Source organism: Protopterus annectens, chromosome 1.part2 (assembly GCF_019279795.1).
Source record: "Protopterus annectens isolate FY-2018-M chromosome 1.part2, PAN1.0, whole genome shotgun sequence".
NCBI classification, from domain to species: domain Eukaryota; kingdom Metazoa; phylum Chordata; order Ceratodontiformes; family Protopteridae; genus Protopterus; species Protopterus annectens.
In genome coordinates this window covers 674,922,098-674,943,678 of record NC_056727.1, presented here as the reverse complement: position 1 = coordinate 674,943,678, position 21,581 = coordinate 674,922,098, and the positions used below count along the sequence as shown (strand labels likewise).

At 39.3% G+C, this 21,581-nt stretch overlaps 1 protein-coding gene across 1 annotated transcript in view; it reads right to left on the bottom strand.

Moving 5' to 3' along the window:
- SDCCAG8 (SHH signaling and ciliogenesis regulator SDCCAG8) overlaps window positions 1-21,581 on the bottom strand; it is a 1,727,915-nt gene that overhangs the window by 1,200,702 nt on the left and 505,632 nt on the right. The window contains exon 7 of the mRNA XM_044058322.1: window positions 7,705-7,769. Coding sequence (XP_043914257.1) covers window positions 7,705-7,769 — 65 coding nt within the window. The remainder of the gene's footprint in view (window positions 1-7,704; window positions 7,770-21,581) is intronic.

Genomic DNA, 21,581 nt, shown 5'->3' with positions numbered 1-21,581 from the left:
CTGACCCAGAGACTCCCCAGACTCTGGAATAGATTGCCCATACATGTCAAGCAGACTGCCTCTTTGGACCTCTTCAAGAGGAACCTTGACGATTGGATGGGAGAAAGGAAATTCACCCCAGGTATCACGTCAGTCGTCCTGCTAGACAGGGGTCCAGGAAAGTAAATAATGTGGGAAGAAATAGCCAGGGAATTGTTATGGCTATGCTTGTATAGGCCCTAGGGCTGATAGCTTAGTACCAACCTATGAACCTATGAAGCCAAAGAAACAACTGCAGGGCTTGATTTAGAATCAGAAAATAGATATTTATGGGCCTGGTGGATCTTATATATTCTATCAAACATTTTAGGCACATGAGGTTGACTGTCAGGCATGCTGTAGGCTCTTAAGAAAACATTCTCTAATGCTGCAACAGTTGCAGGATGAGGAAAGTCCAGCTTATTATTATTTTCTGGAATACTGCAATTTCACTCTGTTCCCACTGAAACAATTCTTTCATTCTAGCAATAGTTCTTCAAGAGGGAATGTAAAGAAAAACCTTCAAAATCCGATTCCACTTTCTGTAATGCAGGCACTAGAGAAATATAATCCTCGGCTAAACTTTTGTCCTTCTGACTAGAAAACAGTATCTGAAAAAAGAGGGAATTATTTTTCTTTTAAAACTAGTAAGGAATCAGGATTCAAAGAACTAAAGGCTTGAAATGAGACCTTGACAAAACCCAGCCAATCTTCCCTACCCAACCTGCGTGAAACATTTCTCTTAACTGAAGAAGACACCCTAACAGCCGCAGAAGGGCATGTCTAACTCCCTGTCCTTAGCAGCTTCTCGAGGAGCAATGTCAACAGGACTGACTGAAGATGAACGGGTCTGAGGTACCCGATTTGGCCACAGCAGAGTCGGTCATTGGCATCTGAGGCTATGAGGAAGCACAGTTACCTACCAAAGTCTCCCAAGAAACGTCCTTGCTTTTGAGGACAGGAAGGTAAAAACCAAAGAACCTGAAGCCTGTTCCATGTTCTAGCTGAGAAAAGGGCCTGATAACTGGGTATACGAGCCCTAAACAGTTGTTGAACCACCAAATGATAGCTCCCAAAACCACAAGTCCATGCCCTATTTTTTAAATTTTCACAAAATTATATTGTTAAGAGTACTTTCCATATCTTGTTACTTCTTATTGGTGCGCATTTACTCAATCTACAGCCATACCAAAGTCACACCACTGTCTTTCATTTGTAAGGCACAGGGACCTACTACTGTTCTTTTGCCTGCTGTCTGTTCCCTGGCTGCTACTTGTATCTTACTCCTAAATCCTGGTTCACCTTTTCCCATCTGGGCTAGCCTTGTTCTCAGTCTTTTATCACCCTAATTACTGCTATTTGCTACAATGTCATCTTCTGTCAGTCTTTTACCACCCTCATTACTGCTATTTGCTACAATGTCGTCTTCTGTCTCCTGCTGTTACTACCTTCTATATTTTTCATGTTAAGACCATCAATCTTATTTCTGTTAGCTTTTAACACTGCCACTGCTACCACTGTTTCCTCGTCTATTCAGATATTTTAATCATCCTTTGTTGATTCTGACTGTTTTTATATAGGAACTGGTTTGATCCTGCTCAGCTTTGCTTCACTCTACACCCTGCCCCCATTCTTACCCACTCCTGATATCACTTCTTTTACATCAGACATACCACCCTCCCAATCCAAAATCTAACCTATCAATAGAACCCCTCACGCCTTCCATTTGCAGCAACTTAACACCCATCTCAATAATAACCACTCACAGGCTCTCACTCCTCCCAATCACATCTCCTCCATCTGTTCTTTATATTAAACACACCTAACTTACATTATCAGTGCCCTTACTTATATTATGTTCCTTATAGCTCTGACTTTAATTATCACCGGTACTCTTCTGCTTCCTTTCTCATATAAATAGAACTACCTAATTAGAAATATAACTATCTTCTCCACTTAGTTCCTTTCATTAACTTCACTTCCTTTTCCCTCCACTTCATATTACCCCTCTTTGATCTCCACTTTATAACCACTGAAACTTCAGACATGTTTCTCCTAGCATTATGTCTTTCTATTGCTATCAACAACCTAACAAACTAATATCACATACTTTCACCTTGAAGACCTCTCCTACTACAATTTACAGCATACTATAAAATCAGTAATAGCTATATCAATATATTTTCCTGGCTTTTTAACCTCACACCTTACCTTTATGTTAATCACAAAATACGTCACTACTACCTGTCTGCATAAAAATGAAAACTCCAACAAGTCCCTCTAAATCAAAACACTACCTCTCAAAAATCCCCCAGTCGGGTGACATTAACCCCAACCCAGGCCACATAAACCCCACTAACTAATTTAAATAGTAAAGAACTAGCCCTACAAAACTGCAACTTAATTAACCCTCCTTTAACCAGCATCTCACTCTACACCTCTATTGAAATGTACTGCCCTACCATTAACTGTAACCTACCTATACTACTAAAACCAGCACATCAAACCCCTCATTCCATTATTCTCTCTCTGGTCTATCAAGAAAATAGTCATTCTTCCATTGGCCTAGCAAGAAAACTGAAAACTATCACCATCAACCTCCACAGCATCTGTAACAAAATTACAGAACTATATGCTTGGATGTTACAGTACACCCCTGACATTTTTTCCATTAAAGAAACCATGCATTACATTCGAGTGACGCCTCCAGGTGCATCTGCAGTTAACTCCTACTGACGCCTCGAGGCATCAAATATTGCTTGTTCATATTTGCATAAATAATTCCAAACCTATGCTATGTAGAAGGTTTTAAAAGATTTCATCTTGAAACGCACACAATAGCAAACCCAACTGCATTAATATTTGACTTCTGTCTAGTGCAGTTAAATAGATATTAACTGCTGTTTTATGATATTAATTTATATAGATGTAATTTTCACATTTTTCTAAATATCTCAACAATCAAGTAACACAGACAGAACTCCTTAGTCCCATATGAAAGCTCTCAGTTGGATGAATAAAATGCTGCTGACAGTATGTGTGTAACGTGAGTGGTTGCTGAGATATTGTAAGTTGTTTATAAAATATTACAAATGTAATAGTTCCTGTGTTTACTGTGACTTATAACATGCAGTTTAAGACCTAGAATCTAAAGAATGCTACCACTATAAAAATAGTTTGTGCTGAAGAATTTGCCATTTATACTTCTCTCATAATCCCTATGGTTCCAGAGATATAAACATTTGTTTCAAATGCAAGGACAATTTGATTCAGTCAAAAGGCTTAGGCTCTGCCCATTGGAAGTTACAGTGCAAACTTCCTGAACTCCATTGGAGTGAATGAGTAGCATTAATGATGTCTTAACTACTCCATCCAGGTCATAGCATTATTAAATGTGTTAAGACCCACAAGAAGGCAGGTAAGGGTAGCCTAATAAAATTTCTTTCTTTGTACAAATAAAATAAAATCCCCAAATTCTACAATTCTGAAATGCTTATATCACTGCTAATGCTTAAAAATTCTATTGATACAGTCTATATTCCACCTGTAAATACCGAACTTTAGAAGAAATCCTCTCCTGGACAACTAATAACATATCTTATGAAAATATCATACTAGCAGTTGTAAATACTGACTCGCACAACCTTACATCAGACTTTCCCTCAGCTAGTATAAACACTTATGGTTATACACGACTTACCAAAACACCCACTAGATTCAATAATACCAACAGTAATGGTGTAGTTCTAGACTGGAAATAGGTTTCTGACCCCAGTGAATTTACAACTTCTGGTACACTTCCAAACTCACTTAGCAGTCATCTCCCAACCCATACCCATAGAAATACCACCCACGAAACTAACACTCACTTAACTTAAAACAACCCAAAACCTTTCCAAATTCAATAGTGTCTTTCAGCAATACAATGGTCTGCCCTAGAAACTCTCCCACTCAATGAGGTAGTCAATAATTTTAGTACCTTATTCTTAACTATGTTAAGCAGTCATATGTTCACAGGAGATTACTAGGCTAATGGCTTAACAGCCCTTACAAGCCTAGCCAATAAAACCCAATTTTACCCAATATATGGCCCTTAGGGACAACAGGATGGTAAGGGTTTGTGCCTATGCCTTGAGTACCTTACAGATTGTCCCTGTCCATAAGGGGCATAGGCACTACCTCAGGTGTGAAATTGTGATCCTCCACCCATTGATCTAAACTGTATTTGAAGAGGGCCAGGGAAGGGCTCTGCTTAACATGAATAGGAAGCCAGTTCCAAAGAAGGGACAAGCTCTGAGATTCATGCCCCACACCTCATAAAAAAGAGTGAAAATTAAACGCTTCCCATGCCTCACTACTCAGACAGAAACTACAATGTATGGCAGAGATAAAGCCTAGAAAGGCTGCAAAACATAAAACTTCTATACCCTGCAACTATATAGAGAATTATGTAATTTAAGTAAAAAAAAAAAGTTAATCTACATTAATTAAAAACAAAACAAACAAACAAAAAAACAATATTATGGCCATCTACAACTTTAACACAAAAATAGCCCCCAAAAAATTCGGGACATCGGTATATAATCTGGGCTCAAATAAGGAATTCAGCCCTTCTCATAATAGCTCCCCACTAGAAATTGCTACTTTATTTAATACCTAACTTTCATAGAAAGCATTGCCTCTCTAACTAAAGACTCTTCACCTCATCCAGAGCTTCCACCTCCTCCAAAACAGCAAACAGTTCCACTACTTCTGTGAACAAGGTCAGACCAAAACCAACATTTTCCATACACCACACACACACTACCACTTCCTTTACCATCTCCCCATCTTTCTGCACAAGAATATAATTCACTCTCTATAGCTTTTGCTAGTGAGTTCCACATAGGACCTATCTCTTTATCAGTGATTAAAAAAAACGTCTACTTAAACTCAAGCCCGGCTTGACTACAGCTGGCAACCTCCCACCAGACTATCTAAAGATAGCTGCTGAAGCCATAGCATACCCAGTCTCTATCCTTATCAATAGATCAATAGGTGAATCCTATGTGCCCTCATTATGGAAAAAATTATATATTATCCCTCTTCATAAAAGTGGCATCTCTGTTGATGCCTCAAGCTTCCAGTCTATTACAATATTATCACCTCTCTCAAAAATTCTTGAAAGATGTATCCATAAACAAATCCTCTACTATTTCCTACAAGAATGGCTCTTAAAATTCACCCAACATGGCTACCATTCACTAACACTGTAAACAAACACAGGGACTCTGGTAAACCTGTTTCCTCCCTATTCCCTGACCTGTCTAAAGCCTTTAATAAGGTTTCTCACCCTAAACTTGTGTACAAAATTACAACTTTGACTGTTCCCTTCTTCATTACAGTGGTCCAAATAGCTATTTAACTGACCAGCTCCAGTCTGAAATTTTACTTTAATTACTCCAATTATTAAACAAGGAAAACATAAAGAACTGCCAATTTCATTATTAAATGTTGACTATAAGATATTTAAAACAACATTGTCTAACAGGTTAAGAAAAATTGTACATATATAAAAAAACATCAAACTGGATTTATAACAGATTAATATAAGATAATATTAGAACAGTAATTACAGTAAAACATTTGGCTAACAATTGGAAGAAATCAAAATGGCTTTAGTTAGTTTAGATATCACAAAAATTGATTTGGTAGACTGCATTTTTAACAGCATTAACAGCATACAGGTTTTCATAAAGATTCATAGACTGAATAGAGTGTTTTAATGTAGGCTCTAAAGGTTTTGTAAAAACAGGCATGCTCATCTCTCAGGAATTTAAGTTTTTTTTAATGAACAAGAAAATGAGATGTTATCACCACTGTCATTTGTTTTAGTAATAGAACCATTTGGTATAGTATTGGATTTAATGAAAATACAGAAGATTTTGAAATTACAACTATTTTGCAGATGATATTCTATTGTCAGCAGGTGGTATTAAATCAATTGTTTAAATTAATAAGTAAATTGATCACTTTACATTAGTTTCTTCAATGGGTATTAATCATAACAAATCTGAGATTACTCTAATCAATGTGTGAACTTTTTATTTTCAAAAATAAAAATCTGATTGGGAGAAAATATATTAAATATTTAGGAATACGTATTCAGATATTAATCAAATAATTAATATTACAGTTATTAAGATTTCTTATAAAATAACATCTTTAATTCAACAATGGAACATGTATTTCTTTGCATTTGAAGAAAGACTGATGTTTATAACCATGGCTGCCTTATCTAAAATATGTTGTGTGTTATAATCAATAACTATGTTCCCAGATAAAATGCTGGGAAATATATTAAATTCATTTTTTGGCATCCAATAAACCCAAGAGTTACATATAAAAATTATACAAGGAGCATGGGAGCGTGGAGAGATAGTTTTCCAGATTTAGAATCTCACCTACAATTTTGAATATGGTTATGTACTTTTTATCCTTATTATTTAAGTCAATGAAAAGTTTGCATGAACAAATACTGTTAGATTCATATAGTCAAAAAAATGAAATTCTAAATAAATTGCTAAGGTTACGGAAGAAAATTCTTTTAGAAATTTAGTATCCTGTTTAAAAAAATGGAAATTTATATTGCCAATTGTATTTACACCATAATTTATAGAAAATCAAAACCTTACTAACATGATTTCACTGTAAAATAAAAAAAAATAATATTTTGGTACGATTGTTCAGATAAAGGTTCATTGCTGACAATACAATAAATGATGTGTAATTTGGTTTAGAAGACTCTTGCAGATTACTATTACTTTGTATTCTTCAAAAATTAAAGGTTAGCTGTGTTATATGAATAATAACAAAAATATTTCCCAAACTTTATGAATATGTAATATCTATTATTCAACAGAATGTTACATTTAAAAGGGGACTGTCTAAATTTTCTAAAATCATAATCAACAGCAAAAATAACTGATAATAAATTTTGGAAATTTATTGACGCAATAGAAGTAAAATGTTTAATAGAAGAAAGGAATACAATTTTGATATTAAAATCTATTGCTTTATAATCTTCAAGTCTGTATTGGAACATTTTTTTACATGGAAATAAATCCATAGAAGTTCTAGTACATCTTTTAAGATATTAAAATTTAGTAAAACAGAAAATTCTAAGTGCTGGAGATGTGACAAAACAATTAAAGCTGACTGAATATACATCTCTGTGGATTGTGAAAAAAAAATAATACTGGAATGATAATTTCTTTTAGACAACATGGACAAATAAGAGTGATCTTAGAAGAGCAATAATTTTTGTAAATGCTCCAGTTCCATTTATTATAAGTAATCAATACTGTATGTTTGGGGTCTTCTAACTATTGCTAGGAAAGTTATTACTAGAAAGAGGAAATTTGATGCAATCCCTTTTATTTAAAGATTTATTAGGTACAGCCACTGTTTTATGTAATAATGAAAAAGAAACAAAGAAGTTAAGATCTGAAAATGATGCTGTAAAGCCTTGCTTTTGGGACAAATAATTACAACGAAAACCAATACTGAAGATTTAATTGTAATGTACTACCTGTTGTCAAATATGAGAACACATGTTATATCTTCCTTTGTGCCTTTTATGTATATATTATAAATATGCTAAACTACATGCAATGCACTGTTCTTTTCTAAGAGTGCATGCCTTACCTTAAGTAGATTACTTGAGCTTCCAGCGTCTCCACCTGTGACTGATACAAGTGTTTCAACTTTTCCTTGGATTAAAAAAAAAAAAGAAAAGAAAAACACAGTCACATATAGCAGTTCAATAGCAAAGCTATACTGCCATTTAAAAATACATGCAAAGATAACTGTACCAGCTATTCAACATCATACTGATCTGTCTACTGAAAGTCACAGATGTCTGAGGAATGTACTGCTAACTCTCTGCTTTAGACATTCTGACCAAGTCCCTTATAACGTTTATCACAATTACTGGCAAATTTACCTTTCACAACAGGCAGCTCCAGTCTACCACTTTGTGAAACATTGTCTCTATTTGTCACATGAACACATTCTCCCCACGTTTAAGATGTGTTTTATCATATCTATCTGTCCTACAATCATAGAACACTAAAAGGTAATTTCTATTCAAAATGTGCACAATGACTAGACAGAGCAATCAATGTGACTTGCAAATTCAGCATTACCCACAGGAAGATTTCCAGAGAAAAAAGCAATGTAAAACTTTTGGTCCCTTCAGCTGCAGCTTCTAAACAAATGCTACAACCATGTTGTTATATGCCACTAAGCAGAGAAGCAAAATGCATCTAATTACCATCCAGGAAACAAGTTATCCCTCTTATAAAGGCATACCAAGACAAAAACAGAAATTCTTCCCTCAAAACTTTTAAAAAGTTCTTCACGACACTCACTCCGAGAACATTATGGGTTCACAAGCATCCTCGTGTAAACAGTATGATGTATGAACACTCTTGATTTTTTTAAAGAAAAAAAAGAATCAACAAAGTGAAAGCAGGCTAGATGTATACAGTACGGAATAGTAAGCAGCCATGAACAAAAAGCAACAGCTTTGTATAAATTATCTTACCTAACGCAATTAATACCCTCCACTGGAATTTTTGCATTACTTAGACTTTCTTGAAAGACGGACAAGGCTTTATTTTACTTTACACCATAGTTTTCAGGTTGACATTAATGTAATTTGCAAGCACTGGCACACAGGTGACCCACAAAAGCACAGTATATTAGAAAATCATCCCTAACTATGGAAGATGAAGAAAACAGACAGCTAAAGCAGCATGGCCACAGATACAATGCCATTACCTAAAAAGGCAAATTATTTCTTTTTTTTTTAAATAATGCATTATATAACTGCAATAATTGACTTGTGTGTCTGGGTAATAGTGGTTTAACCATGGCTGGCTTATTTGTTTGATCACTTTGGCTTTGCACACGTAATTAAACAATGCTAACCCTGGGTAAACTTAGTATTACCCACATCCATAGGTTCATAGGTTCATACTAGGCAATCTGCCCTGGGGCATTTATAAGCCTAGCCCGATTGTGTTTGGCTTACGCCACCCCTTGATTTGAGTATACTGTGCCCTTTTTAAAGTTTAGTTTACTGTGCCTCTGTCTAATAGTGACACGGAAGTAATCCCCGGGACAAACCTACGATCCCCCATCCACTCATCAAGATTCTTCTTGAAGAGAGTCAGTGAGGTGCTCTGCCTAACATGAATTGGAATTCTATTCCAGAGCGAAGGGAGCCTCTGGGTTATGAATCTGTCCCTCCAGCATGTTCTATTTATTTCTATGCTGAGGTTCAAGTCCCTCGAGCACGTGGCTCTAAGGGATTTAGATTTACTGAGGTAGAGCATGTCCATTAATTCTGGGTTGGACATAGCTTTATATGTCAGGCATAGATCGCCTCGAAGTAGGCGGTATGCAACTGAGTAGAGCTGACGTTTTTTTAACCGAGCAGCATATGGCATCTGTTTGAGTCCCTTGATCCTCCTGGTGAGGTACTTTTGGGGTCTTTCTAATTGCTGCAGGTGTCGGGTAAGGTACATCCCAAAGGGGGCATTGTATTCTATGATGGGCCTGATGAAGGATGAATAAAGGGGCACGATTACCTCTCTTGATCTAGATGAGAATCTTTTCATGATGAGGTGGGCTATGTAGAAGGTCTTTCTAACCACTTTGGCAATGTGGTTGTCAAAGGAGAGATTGCTATCAACTTGGGTCCCCAGATCCCTAATTACTTTCTCTGTACTTAATGGGTTACCACCTATGTGGTAATTTGTGGGCACATTGTTTTTGCCAAAGGATATGACTATACACTTTTTGGCATTTAGCTTTAGACCATGGCTCTGGCACCAGTTATCCGTCTCTGCGAGACCTTTTTGAAGGATGTTTGTGTCAGCTGGAGAGTCTATTATGGCGCCCAGTTTGCAGTCATCTGCAAACTTGGTGAGCCATAGTCCTCCCACGTTGGCCTGTACCTCAGAAAAGTAAATACCGAACAAGAGAGGTCCCAGGACAGAACCTTGTGGGACGCCACCTGTGACCGGTTTCGAGTCTGGCATGGCTCCAGCAACTCTGACTCTGTGGGTTCTGTCTTTGAGCCAGTTTGCGACCCATCTTATGACATAAGGGTTTATATTTAGGCTGGATAGCTTATCTATGATGCCCGAGTGGGGTATTGTGTCAAATGTCTTTGCGAGGTCCAGATAGGCTGTGTGGACTACCTTCCCTTCATCTATGGCCTTGGTGACTGTTTCGAAGAAGTCGACCAGGTTCAAAAGGCAGGATCTGCCCTTGACGAAGCCAAATTGGGTAGGATCTAGTGTCTGTAGGTCCCCAATGTCTTTGTTTATGAGTTCCATGATGATCATATGAGTTCCATGATGATCCTCTCCATAGCCTTGCAGACTAGGCTAGTCAGGCTTATGGGGCGATAGTTTCCAGTGTCCGCAGAGGCACCACCTTTGTAGAGTGGGACCACTGTTGCTGTACGCCATTCTATGGGCACATATCCTGTAGTGAGGCTGAGATTGTACAGCAGTTTTACTTGAGGGATTAGTTCTTCTTGGAGTTCATGTAGGACGCAACCCGGGACGCCATCTGGTCCCATGGAAGCAGTGTTTTTTGCTTTGGAGAGGGCGGCCTTCACCTGAGCATCAGAGATGTTTGGGAGGCTGCACTCTGCCGGGATAGATACTTGCTCTTTTCGGGGGGGGGGGGAGTTTGCACTGAACCTGTCTGCCAGGATATTGGCGATGTCTGTGGGTTCAGTGTATTTTATGTCGCTTAGAAACAACTCAGAACAAGTCTGGGAGTTGCATCCCAGGTTCCTAACATAACTGAAAAAAGCCTTATAATTGTCTTTAGTGTCCTGTGCAATTTTTCTCTCGAAGTTGGCCTTGGAGGATTTTATGAGGGATCGTAATTTTCTGCTAGTACTGATCAGAGATGCCTTCCCTTTTAGGGATTTTGCTCTATCATGTAGTAGCTTCCTCCTTCTGTTGTACAGTTTATTTACGGCTGGGGTCCTCCAGACTGGACGCCTGCCGCCTTTGGATGATTGGGTCTTGATTTTGTTTGGGATAGCATGATCCATGCATTCCTGGAGATGTCCGTAGAATGCGTTTATATAGGATTCTGCAGTTTGGGCCGTAGTTTCCACTGGCCCTGGGGCCTTGAAGGATCCACTTCGGTTTTGAGAAGTGTGAAGTTCACTTTTGAGAAGTTTTTCACTGTGGTTTTCTGGGCTGGGGGTGGGGTCGGGGATGTGGATATCCAGTGAAATTAATTTATGGTTTGATCTTACCAATGAGGGATATACTTCTGGTATGGAGCATAGAGTCCCCATGTTGGTAATGATCAGGTCTAGTATGTTTTCCCCTCTTGTGGGAGTGGTGACTAGTTGTTCCATAGCATTTGAGTTTATAAATTCCAGGAACCTTTGGGCTAAGGTGCTGGGGCTTGAGTAATGCTCCCAGTCTATGTTTGGGTAGTTGAAGTCACCCAATATAATGGTGTTCGGAGAGATCTTCATGTTCTCCAATGTTTTCAGGAAAGCAGAGTGGGATTCCTGACTTTGAGAGGGTGGTCTGTACGATGCTATAAACTGAAAAGCAGTCTTGCCCACTGTCAGTTGCACATGGATGGTCTCCGATACTTCGCAATGCCACTAACCCGAGGTGTGGATATCCTTGATAAATATGGAAACTCCCCCTCCTTTTGTGGTTCGGTCCGGGTTTTGGGGCCGAAAAGCATGATATGAGGTATAAACTGGTAGTGCTGGGGTGCTCTCTGGAGCCTTGAACCAGGTTTCTGTCACTGCACAGATATCGATGTTCTCCATACTGAGGAGAGCTTTGAGTGCATGCATCTTGAGGTTAAGACTTCTGGCGTTTAGCAGCATTACCCTTAGTTTCTTGTTCCTTGTGCTGTCTATGGAGGTGGGTTTGACTTTTGAGCCTTGCCTAAAAAAGGCACTATGGGGGTGGCAAGAGCCTTTGCCAATATCCGAACGCCCAGGGGTGACAGGTGCAAGCCGTCCCTAGCGAAGCAACGTGGCTTGTCGAGCATGTCATCCCAGGCTGACAGACACTGGATCCCCTTTGAATGACACCAAAATTTTAGCCAGTTGTTAAAATCGATTATTTTGTCTTTATACTGTGGCATCATTCTAGGTGAGGGTAAGATGCTGCTCAAGGTCAGGGTCATACCGGCCTGGGCTACATGATCAGAGAGATCCTCTATGTCTCTTTTCATGTAGTCGAGGGAGGTACGTCTCAGGTCATTCACGCCAGCATGTACAATGACTGAGTCATATTTGTATTTGCTTTGGAGTGACCTGAGTGCTTACGTTATGTGGCGGATCCTAGCACCCGACAGGCAGCTCACTGTGACCTTCTCTTTATTCAGCCTGGTGAGCGGGACGTCAGTGTGTCTGACAATAGAGTCACCTATTACAAGAGTATCAGGTGCGTTATTCAGCCTTAAGGGCTGTGACTGCTTGGCACACTGACTTTGTGTGCTATGTGTTGTACGTGTTTTGTTTTGGGGTAGCGTTTGCTTGGATGTCTGCTTTGGAGGTCTCTGTTGCTTAGGTAGATTTTTATTTTGAGCCTCCGAGTATGTTTTTGTGTTTTTATGTGTTTGGTTCGCTGTTGTGGTGGGACTATATGATACTGGAATTGTGTTGTGTGAGGTTACCTTCTCCTCCTGACTGGTTACACCAGTTTTGAGATGAGAGAGCTCAGCCTCCAGTTTGGCTATATGGTTGCATCTCTCACATATATTTGAACCTGTTTGGAGGAGGAGAGGGTTGTCCGTGTACATGAGACAGTTGTAACATTGCCTCAAAATTCCCAGATTCACCAGCTGGACTGGAGAGGAAACCATTGACTGACCTTTGGACATGCTAGTGTAATATAGGGAAATGAATTAAAACGGACCAATAGGGGACAAGGTAATCGTAGAGAGTATAAGAGTAAGTAGTGCTTATGGTTTATTAGTGCTAACTTGTAAAATTACTTATTTGGACCAGTGAGGGGCCTTAGAATGAGAATATGGTGTTTAATATGAGAGCTAGAGCAGTTCTAAGGGAAAAAGTGAAGAGCAGACTTTGTGGAGCCAGGAATAGTTTAAACCCAATTAGGCGTCGCTGCCCGATGTTGCGCTATGCGCAAAACCACGCAAAAGAGGGTTTTAAGAGAGGGAGATCAAGGAGTTAGGAATTGACCCAAAATGGCCAATAAAACTACAGTTTCAAGGCAGTAACCACTCCCACAGGGGCAGGCAGGCTGCTCAATGTTTATCACTGCCACTGATGAACACTGAGACTGACCTTTAGCCCAAGCAAACAATGGCCTCCAAGAAACTTACAAACAGTTCAGAACAGCAAATATGTAACTGAACTTTTTTAAGTCTCAGAAAAGTGGGAAAAAAGCAAGATGTTTTTGTTTTTTTGTTTTTTTTTTTAAGGAAAGCAGAGGTTCACAAGTATCAACAAGTTACAACAGTGCAGTAAATGACCCCACACTTGTGCTAGGCCAGAGACAGATAAAATGCAAGTTTTAAGAAAAAAACGATTTTAAAAATAAGTGCAGGCAGGAAATTCAGTAATCAGCTCTAGGTTGTGTTCTAAATACAGTTAACAGCCACAGATCATTACTAAATTATGCTATCCTTACTCTGTTTACACATCTTAGTCATCTTTTCTTTCATTCTCCATTTGTTTAGAGGCTACAAGTTGGGCTCCACCATTTCTAATACCAGTACCTAAACACAAGTACTAGAAAAAAAAAAGACACTGAATACTGGTATGTGGGCATCATGTTTGCGGAGTAAGAATCTCTAGACAATCGAGTTAAAGCAAGTATTTGTGCAATTAAATAATAGATGTGTGCACTCACCATATCATGATCTTTGAGAAGGCCTTTTGCAATGCACTAATTATTGACACTCTAGGTATCTTTTCTCCTGCCAGTTGTTTTCATTTTCCTTATCTCCTAAGACTGAAATGCCTGCAACTACGGAGCTGCAAGCTTGGCATTCCGGTGTCAGTAAAAAGAGGTAAGCAGCACAGCCAAGGAACCCCAGTTCTTGACCCCCCCCCCCAACCAATGGGGATTCATATCTATATGCAAAGAAAACAATGCAAGAATATAAAATTAACCTTTTAACTAATGCATCCATAAAATACAAATGAAAAGTCCCTACCAAGCACATGAAGAGACATACCTAGAGGGGTGGAAGAGACAGAGTAAAAAGACTGTGCAGAGGGCCTCCTTGTAGAGCTTCTGAAATACTCACATACCTTAAAATGTAGAGTATCTGCAGTGGGTTGACTCTACAGAAGAAATACAGGCAGTATGCACAAATCTCAAAGAGTAAGGAAGGCAAGAATCAAACAGCCAACTGAAAAAGGTCAGTACATAAAATTCAGAAGCACAAAAATGTCCAAAGAAGTTCTACTTCTTGACTGAAAATCCAGACTGCAGTGATTGCTAACACTATGCACCAAAGGCAAATGACAAAAAAGTGGCAATCCAAATGGATCGGATTTGTTTTATCAAATACATTGCCTTCCTCATCCACATCAGAGGAGGTCAAATTACAGTTGTGTAAGACCTCATCATAAGAATAGATGTCCTACTCGTCACTGTTGCAGTATTTATTTCATACTTGAGATGTCCTGCAGAGGACAGCCTTATGTCTGGCCAGCATACCAAAGTCTTTACGCCTTCCCAGCAATGTACATCAGAGAAATGTCATGTGTGTAAGACATACGACACATATGTGAACTTACAGATGCCTAATACTCAGAAGTAAAGAGCCTCAGGAAAACCACAGCAACCCCCAGACAAACAATAACATGCCCATCCAGGAAGAGAAACAGAAGCACATAAAGATGCAAGAGGAAACCCCAGCCAGCAGAAGGGCTGCAGGAAAAGAAGAGAGGACAGGAGGGAGGGACCACATACTGCAACACTGAGAAGTAGGGCATATACTGTTATGGTAAGATCTTACGTAACTGTACTACATCCTTCCTTATCACTGTTGCAGTATTCTTTCCACTTGGGAGAGTACAAAAGCTATTGTAAAGTATGGGAGGAGGAAGGCAGAGAACAGTCCTCCACAAACCCATGAAGGATAGTCCTGTTAACTCCTGCCCTGGAAATAGCATCCAGCTTATAATGCTTGGTAAAAGTGTGTACAGAAGACCACGTAGCAGCTTCCAAGATGGATGTGGTATCCGGACCCTTGAAAAAAGCACCAGAAGAGGCTACTATCCTAGTAAAATGAGCATGAACCAAAGAGGAAACTTGCGCACATTTTAAAGAATAACAAAAGGAAATGGCCTTAGAGCTCAAAAAGGAGATGGTTTACTTAGACACTGCCAAACCCAATTTCCTAGCATGAAAGGTAACAAAAAGTTGCTCAGATTTTCTGATGCATTTTGTCTTATCCAAGCTATATCTGAGTGATGTAAATCCAAGGTGTGTAGTATGTTCTCACAGGCAGACTGCAGAGAAGGAAAAAAGACAGGAGGATGAACAGACTAATTCAAGGCCAAATCATTAACCACCTTGGGCACAAAAGGAGGATTAGTACAAAGAAGCACGCTGTCCTTGTGGAAAAACAAGAAAGGAGGAACCTTCGTGAGAGCTTGGAGTTCTGAAACCTTTTTGGCAGAAGTCAGATCCACCGACAAGACAGTTGTCAAAGTAGAATGTTGCAGACAAAAAGAAAGGTCAGGCTCAAAAGGGGAGAGAGTCAATTGATCAGGAACAAAATTAAGGTCCCAAGAAGGAGGACTTGGTTTTCTTGGAGTCCCAATATGAAGGATACCTTTTAGGAAAAGTTTGACTTTGAAACTAATAAGTAAAGATGGACTCAAGGCAGACAGGCTGAAATGGCTGACAAATAAGCCTTAACAGAAGAGTATGCCAAACCAGTATTGAGCAATTCCTACAAATAAAAAAGGAACACAAGGACCCTCACAGGAAAAAGAATCCTGGTCATGACTGAGACACCAAATAGAAATTCTCTTCCATTTAATCACACAGGATTTTCTATTACTGGGTTTTCTGTCCTCCTACAAAGCCCAAAGCACGTTCTCAGAAAATTGGTGCCAGAAAGGAATCAAAACATTTCACCCAAAGTGTCAGCTGAAGTACGGACAAGTGAGGGTGAATAACAGATTCCTTGTCTTGTGTGAGAAAATCCATCTGGTGAAGTAGCTTGTGATGACTGCCCTTGGCCAGTTGAAACTGTAGGGGACCCAATGCTGTCTGGGTCTAAAGGAAGTTGCCAGCATGATTTTGGATGTGTCCCACAGGTTATTGTGCAAAATTCTGGGAAGAAAAGGAAGAGGAGGATAGGCATACAGGAACATCCCCTTCCAAGGAAAAAAAAATGGTGTCCACTTTCCAAGCTAGGGAATTTGGAACTCTGGAATAGAACAAAGAAAGATGTCTGTTCAAAGGGGAGGCATATAGATCTACCTGAGGAGTACCCCACCAATGTACAATGTCCAGAAACGCCTCTCTATGAAGTAGCCATTCGTGAGGATGTGTCCTGGGCCTGCTCAAAGCGTCTGACACTAGAACGTGTTCTGAATGGATATAAACTGCCTAAAGAACCAAGTGATGGTGGACTGCAAAATCCCAAGCCTGAACAGCCAGCCTACAAAGAAGATAAGGCTTTGTGCCCTCCTGCTTGTTAATGTACGGTATAACCATGGCATTGTCTGCAAAAATCTTTAAAAGATCTGGACACCAAAGGGAGGGAAAGGCCTAAAGAGCTAGGATTATAGCCCTCAAGTCTTTGATACTGATATAGTCCGACACCTGTTGAAGGGACCCGAGACCCTGAACTTTCATATTGCTGGAAAACAGGATGATTAGGAATATGAAGGTAAGCATCCTTTAGATCCAGAGAGACAAGAAAAGTCAGAGGAAGAAAAAGAGGGAAAATGGTCTGAAGATAAAGCATCTTAAGGAGGGAACTTTGAGAAAGGTGTTGAGATAGGACAGGTGTAGAAGGAGCCTCCACTCTACTATTTCAGTAGCTCATGAACATTCCAGTGTTTTCTGGGGTTCCAGGTTTTATTTTTTACTTCAGAGAACATTTTGTGTTCTGACCTCACCAGAGATGACAATACACTAGGGAGTGCGGGACCAGATCCAGTACGTTCCTGCTCTTGGTTGGAGTACTGACAATAAGGTCCAGGGAGTTTGTGTTTACAAAATCCAGGAATCTCTGTCCTTGCACGTTTGGTGTCATATATGATTACCAGTTAATAGTGGGGTAATTAAATCCACCCATGAATAAAGTATTGGGTTAGATGGTGAATGTTTTCAGTAAGTTTAAATGCGTTATAGGTTTCCTGGGTTATACAGGAGGACTTATAACTTGCAAGGAAATGGTATGGGATTATGCCTATAGTGATTTGAATGTGAAAATTCTCAAGTGCATCATTCTTTTTGACCAGCTTTAAAATATATTTATGTGTAATGTAAACAGACTCCACCTGCCTGGGTAGTGGTTTGTTTAAATGTCTGGAAGGCATTATGGTCTTGCACTGCAGGGATATTCTCCATAGCTTTAAACCGTGTCTCGTGACTGCACAAACATCAGCATTCTCTAGGATGAACAGAACTTGTAGGGAGTGGAGTTTCTTGTGAGTAGTAACATCTTTACATTTTCTTGGTTTTGATCTGCTATGTCGGAAGCATTGTCAGGTTGGCATAGTCTAAAAAAGGCACTATGGGGGGGACAATGCTTTGGGGGAGGTCAGTGTTTTAGCTAATATTCAAAAGCTTAGAAAGAAGAAGTGTAGACCATCCCTGGCAAAGCAGCATGGTTAAGTGCAATACACAGGTTGTAGATGTGTTCAATGAGGTCATGATATTTTGCCTACAGTAATAAATAAACCATAGGTGAAGGTTCTCTATAACAGAGGGCTGCCAGATTTAATTTACTCAAGCAAGGGTGGATGTCTTTGGATGTGATCATCAATCTGCGACAGTTATTCAGCTTGAATGCCTGCAGTGAGCAAGAGCACATACTGGTAAGCTGATACGGAAAGCTTTATCTTCCAGAGAAAACAGACAGAAATATTTTAAAAATTGCAAAAATAATAATAATAATACTAGCTAGAGTTAAGTGATTTAATCAGAATGAAGGGGGGCAAAAATGAGCTTATTAAGTAGTTATAAACATGTGGATACAAACACAGAAGTTCTCCATGTACTGGTCAAGTGGAAAGGAATATAGATGGAGTGTAGAATGCACCTTGCAGTTGTGTAAGCCTTGTGAGGTCAGGCAGGTCAAGCAGTTAACTACAAGAAGGCTACACCAGCACCACCAAATTTCGGAGCTCCAGCAGAGGCTCGTAGAAAGCAAAAAAACACTCTATATGGCACTGTGGAGGTATACAGGAATAATTCACTCACGTACAGCACCCAGGAGAAAAAACAGAAACGTTTTCCATTTTTACAGGCAGTTAACTAATTAACACTTAAGTGGTATGGAATGTTACACCTCTAACAGTCTATACACATCTTGCATACTAGAAATCCTTCTTCTTTCAGCTTTTCCCAGTTAGGGGTCACCACAGCGGATCACCTGTCTGCTCATGATTGGCAGTGAAGTTTTTTTTTTTTTTTTTTTTTTTTTTTTTACACAGTGTCGAGTTGCCAGCCCAGTGCCCAACCTTCCACGGAAGGCACACACACGTACGCACTCACACCTATGGCCAATTTAGAGTACCCAATCCACCTACAGCATGTCTTTGGGATGTGGGAGAAAACCGGAGCACCTGGAGGAAACCCACACGACCACACGGAGGACATGCAGACTCCACACAGAAGGCACCCCAGCCGAGGATTGAACTGGAGAACCTCTTGCTGTGAGGAAACATTTCCTAAAAATCAACTTAAAAATCATAAGAAAAAAAATGTAAATATTTTGTGAACAATAAAAGCTATTAAAATTGTACAAATAGCAACGTAATTATTAAGAAGTATTCTTTAAAGTGACAGCAGTTAGTGCATTCATAGTCTTTTTCTGAATAATAGGATACATAATAATGAAAACAAGCTCAAACTTATATTTTTGATAAACATTTACAAAAAAACTGTCATGTTTTGGAAACTATACAGCCTAAACATATATTGTTAGAACATGCTTGTTACACAGACATACGTTTTCACATGACAAGAATTTCCTGTATGAATGGACATTTCTTGAGATATTTACAGAAATATGAACATTTGTGGTTAATTATAAAATTAATAATATAAACACTGAATATCTCTCAAAATGTGCAATTTACAGTGCAAGCTTCGAAGACAGTTTTCTTCAAAATCAACAAGGTTTTCACCTAATGTTATGTAACAGTTTAAGCTACTCAGTTTTGAATTATCAAATACATATGGAAATATTGATTATTTTCATAATTAACATTAAAAAACTACTAATATCTCAGTTGTTGTGTGATATACATGGACAATGACAAATGTTCCTGTCTTCCACCATGGCATATCACATCATACCCGTCAGTAACATGTAAGGCTCTCAGTTAGGAAATTATGAACATAAATATGAATAATAATTACCACATCGATGGGAGCTTACTGAACACTGAGGGCGTTATAAGAGATCTGGGGACACAGTTTGACAGCAACCTCTCCTTCAACCACCACACTGCCACTGTGGTCAGAAAGTCCTTCTATGTGGCACATCTCATTACCAAGGGTTTTGCATCCAGGAAGAAAGAGGTCATCGTCTCTCTCTACTCTTCCCTCATTAGGCCAATCATCAGGTATAATGCCCCATTTGGCATGTACCTCACTAGACACATGCAACAGCTGGAAAGGCCAGAAAAGTACCTCACGAAGAAGATCCTAGGCCTTAAATACAAGTCCTCAATGGACAGGCTCAAAACCCTCCAGCTATTCTCTGTCTCATATAGTCTACCAAGAGACTATCTCTGCTTGACTTACAAAGCCATGTCTGATCCAGCTCTGTTAGAAATGCTACATCTAAAGAAATCCCACTCCCTCCACACCACATGCGCCAGAGACCTCAACCTCATTGCCACAATCAGCAGAACATGCTGGAGGAACAGGTTCATAACCCAGAGACTGCCCATGTGGAATAGACTTCCCATACATATCAAGCAGAGCACCTCACTGGCCTTCTTCAAGAGAAACCTTAATGAGGGCCAGTGAGAAACAGAAAGTTCAACCCGGGGATCACTCCAGTGGCTCTACCTGATAGAAGCACTGGAACTAATGTCAGGCGGCACAATGCCAGGGCACATCTATGGGCTAGGCTTTTAAAGGCTGTAGGGCTATTAGCCTAGTGCAAACCTATGAACCTATGACGTGGCAAACAGTATTTAATTTCTCTAATGTAGGACAGGCTAGGTTAACAATCTTACTGTCATGTTGTTAATACCCCATTGCACTTTCTAATACTGTCTCAAATTAGCTGGTAAGTCACTTAGTTAAAGAAGCCAGACACAAAAAAGTTCTTGCCACCATAAGGAACTATGGGTGTGAACTAGAAGTATACAAAAAAGGTGCTATAGGCTTTAATGAGTTAACAGTTTAGAACTTCCAATTACATTTTAATCTATACAGAAGGAGGACTGTGGCAGCAAGTACCTTGTGCAGTTATTTAATTATTTGTTGGACCCTGTCAAATGACGTATTTGTACTTTAAGTAATAAAAAAAAAATCCAGTGTAGTGCAGGCTAAACTGGGTTTCCAAAATGGCAAAGGAAGCCTCAAATCCAAACAGGACTTCACCAATTTGTAATACAGATCAAATCAATAATTACAACTAGGGAAGTAAAACAATTAAACAAAAAACTCATAGCTGTCACCTAAAAGAGCTAATATAAACTAACAGAGTTTTACTAGCAGCAGAAACAGAAGGGATGGAAAGCAACAAACAGATAAAAGAAAAATGGAGGGGGAGCAAAACACATGGAAAGTTTTCAGGATAATAAACAGGACATAAATTAAGCAGAGTGGAATGAACAATGAGAGACTGAAAATGAAAGACAGTGGAGTAAGGGATCTTTCTTTACGTAAAAATTAAAACATAAATAAGCAGGTACACAGTCCAGTCCTAGTCTAATGTTGTGGCAAGTGTGGAACCTCAGCAAACAAAGGGAGTAGTTGAGGGATAAAGCTCAATAAAATGGTACCCACTCGCAGTTATTGGTGGAGATGCTTTGGGGGGGGGACGACGACAAAACCCTCTGTTGATAAATGCTTCTTTCTCTCGTGATCCAGGGTTGCTTCCTTTCTTAGTGTTTCATCAAATTGAGGTACCTGTGGGAGGCAATTCAGTGGTCCTTCAGACCAATTGAAAAGAAAAAACAAGTACCGAGTTCCAGTCCATATTTGCAGATGAGCGCTACTTAGAAGACTGAGTGACAATGCTACAGAGCTATTTATTCAAATTTTAGTAGGTTGCTACATCACAGGGGTGTAGAGGAGGAGGGTTAAACCTTTACTGAAATGTCC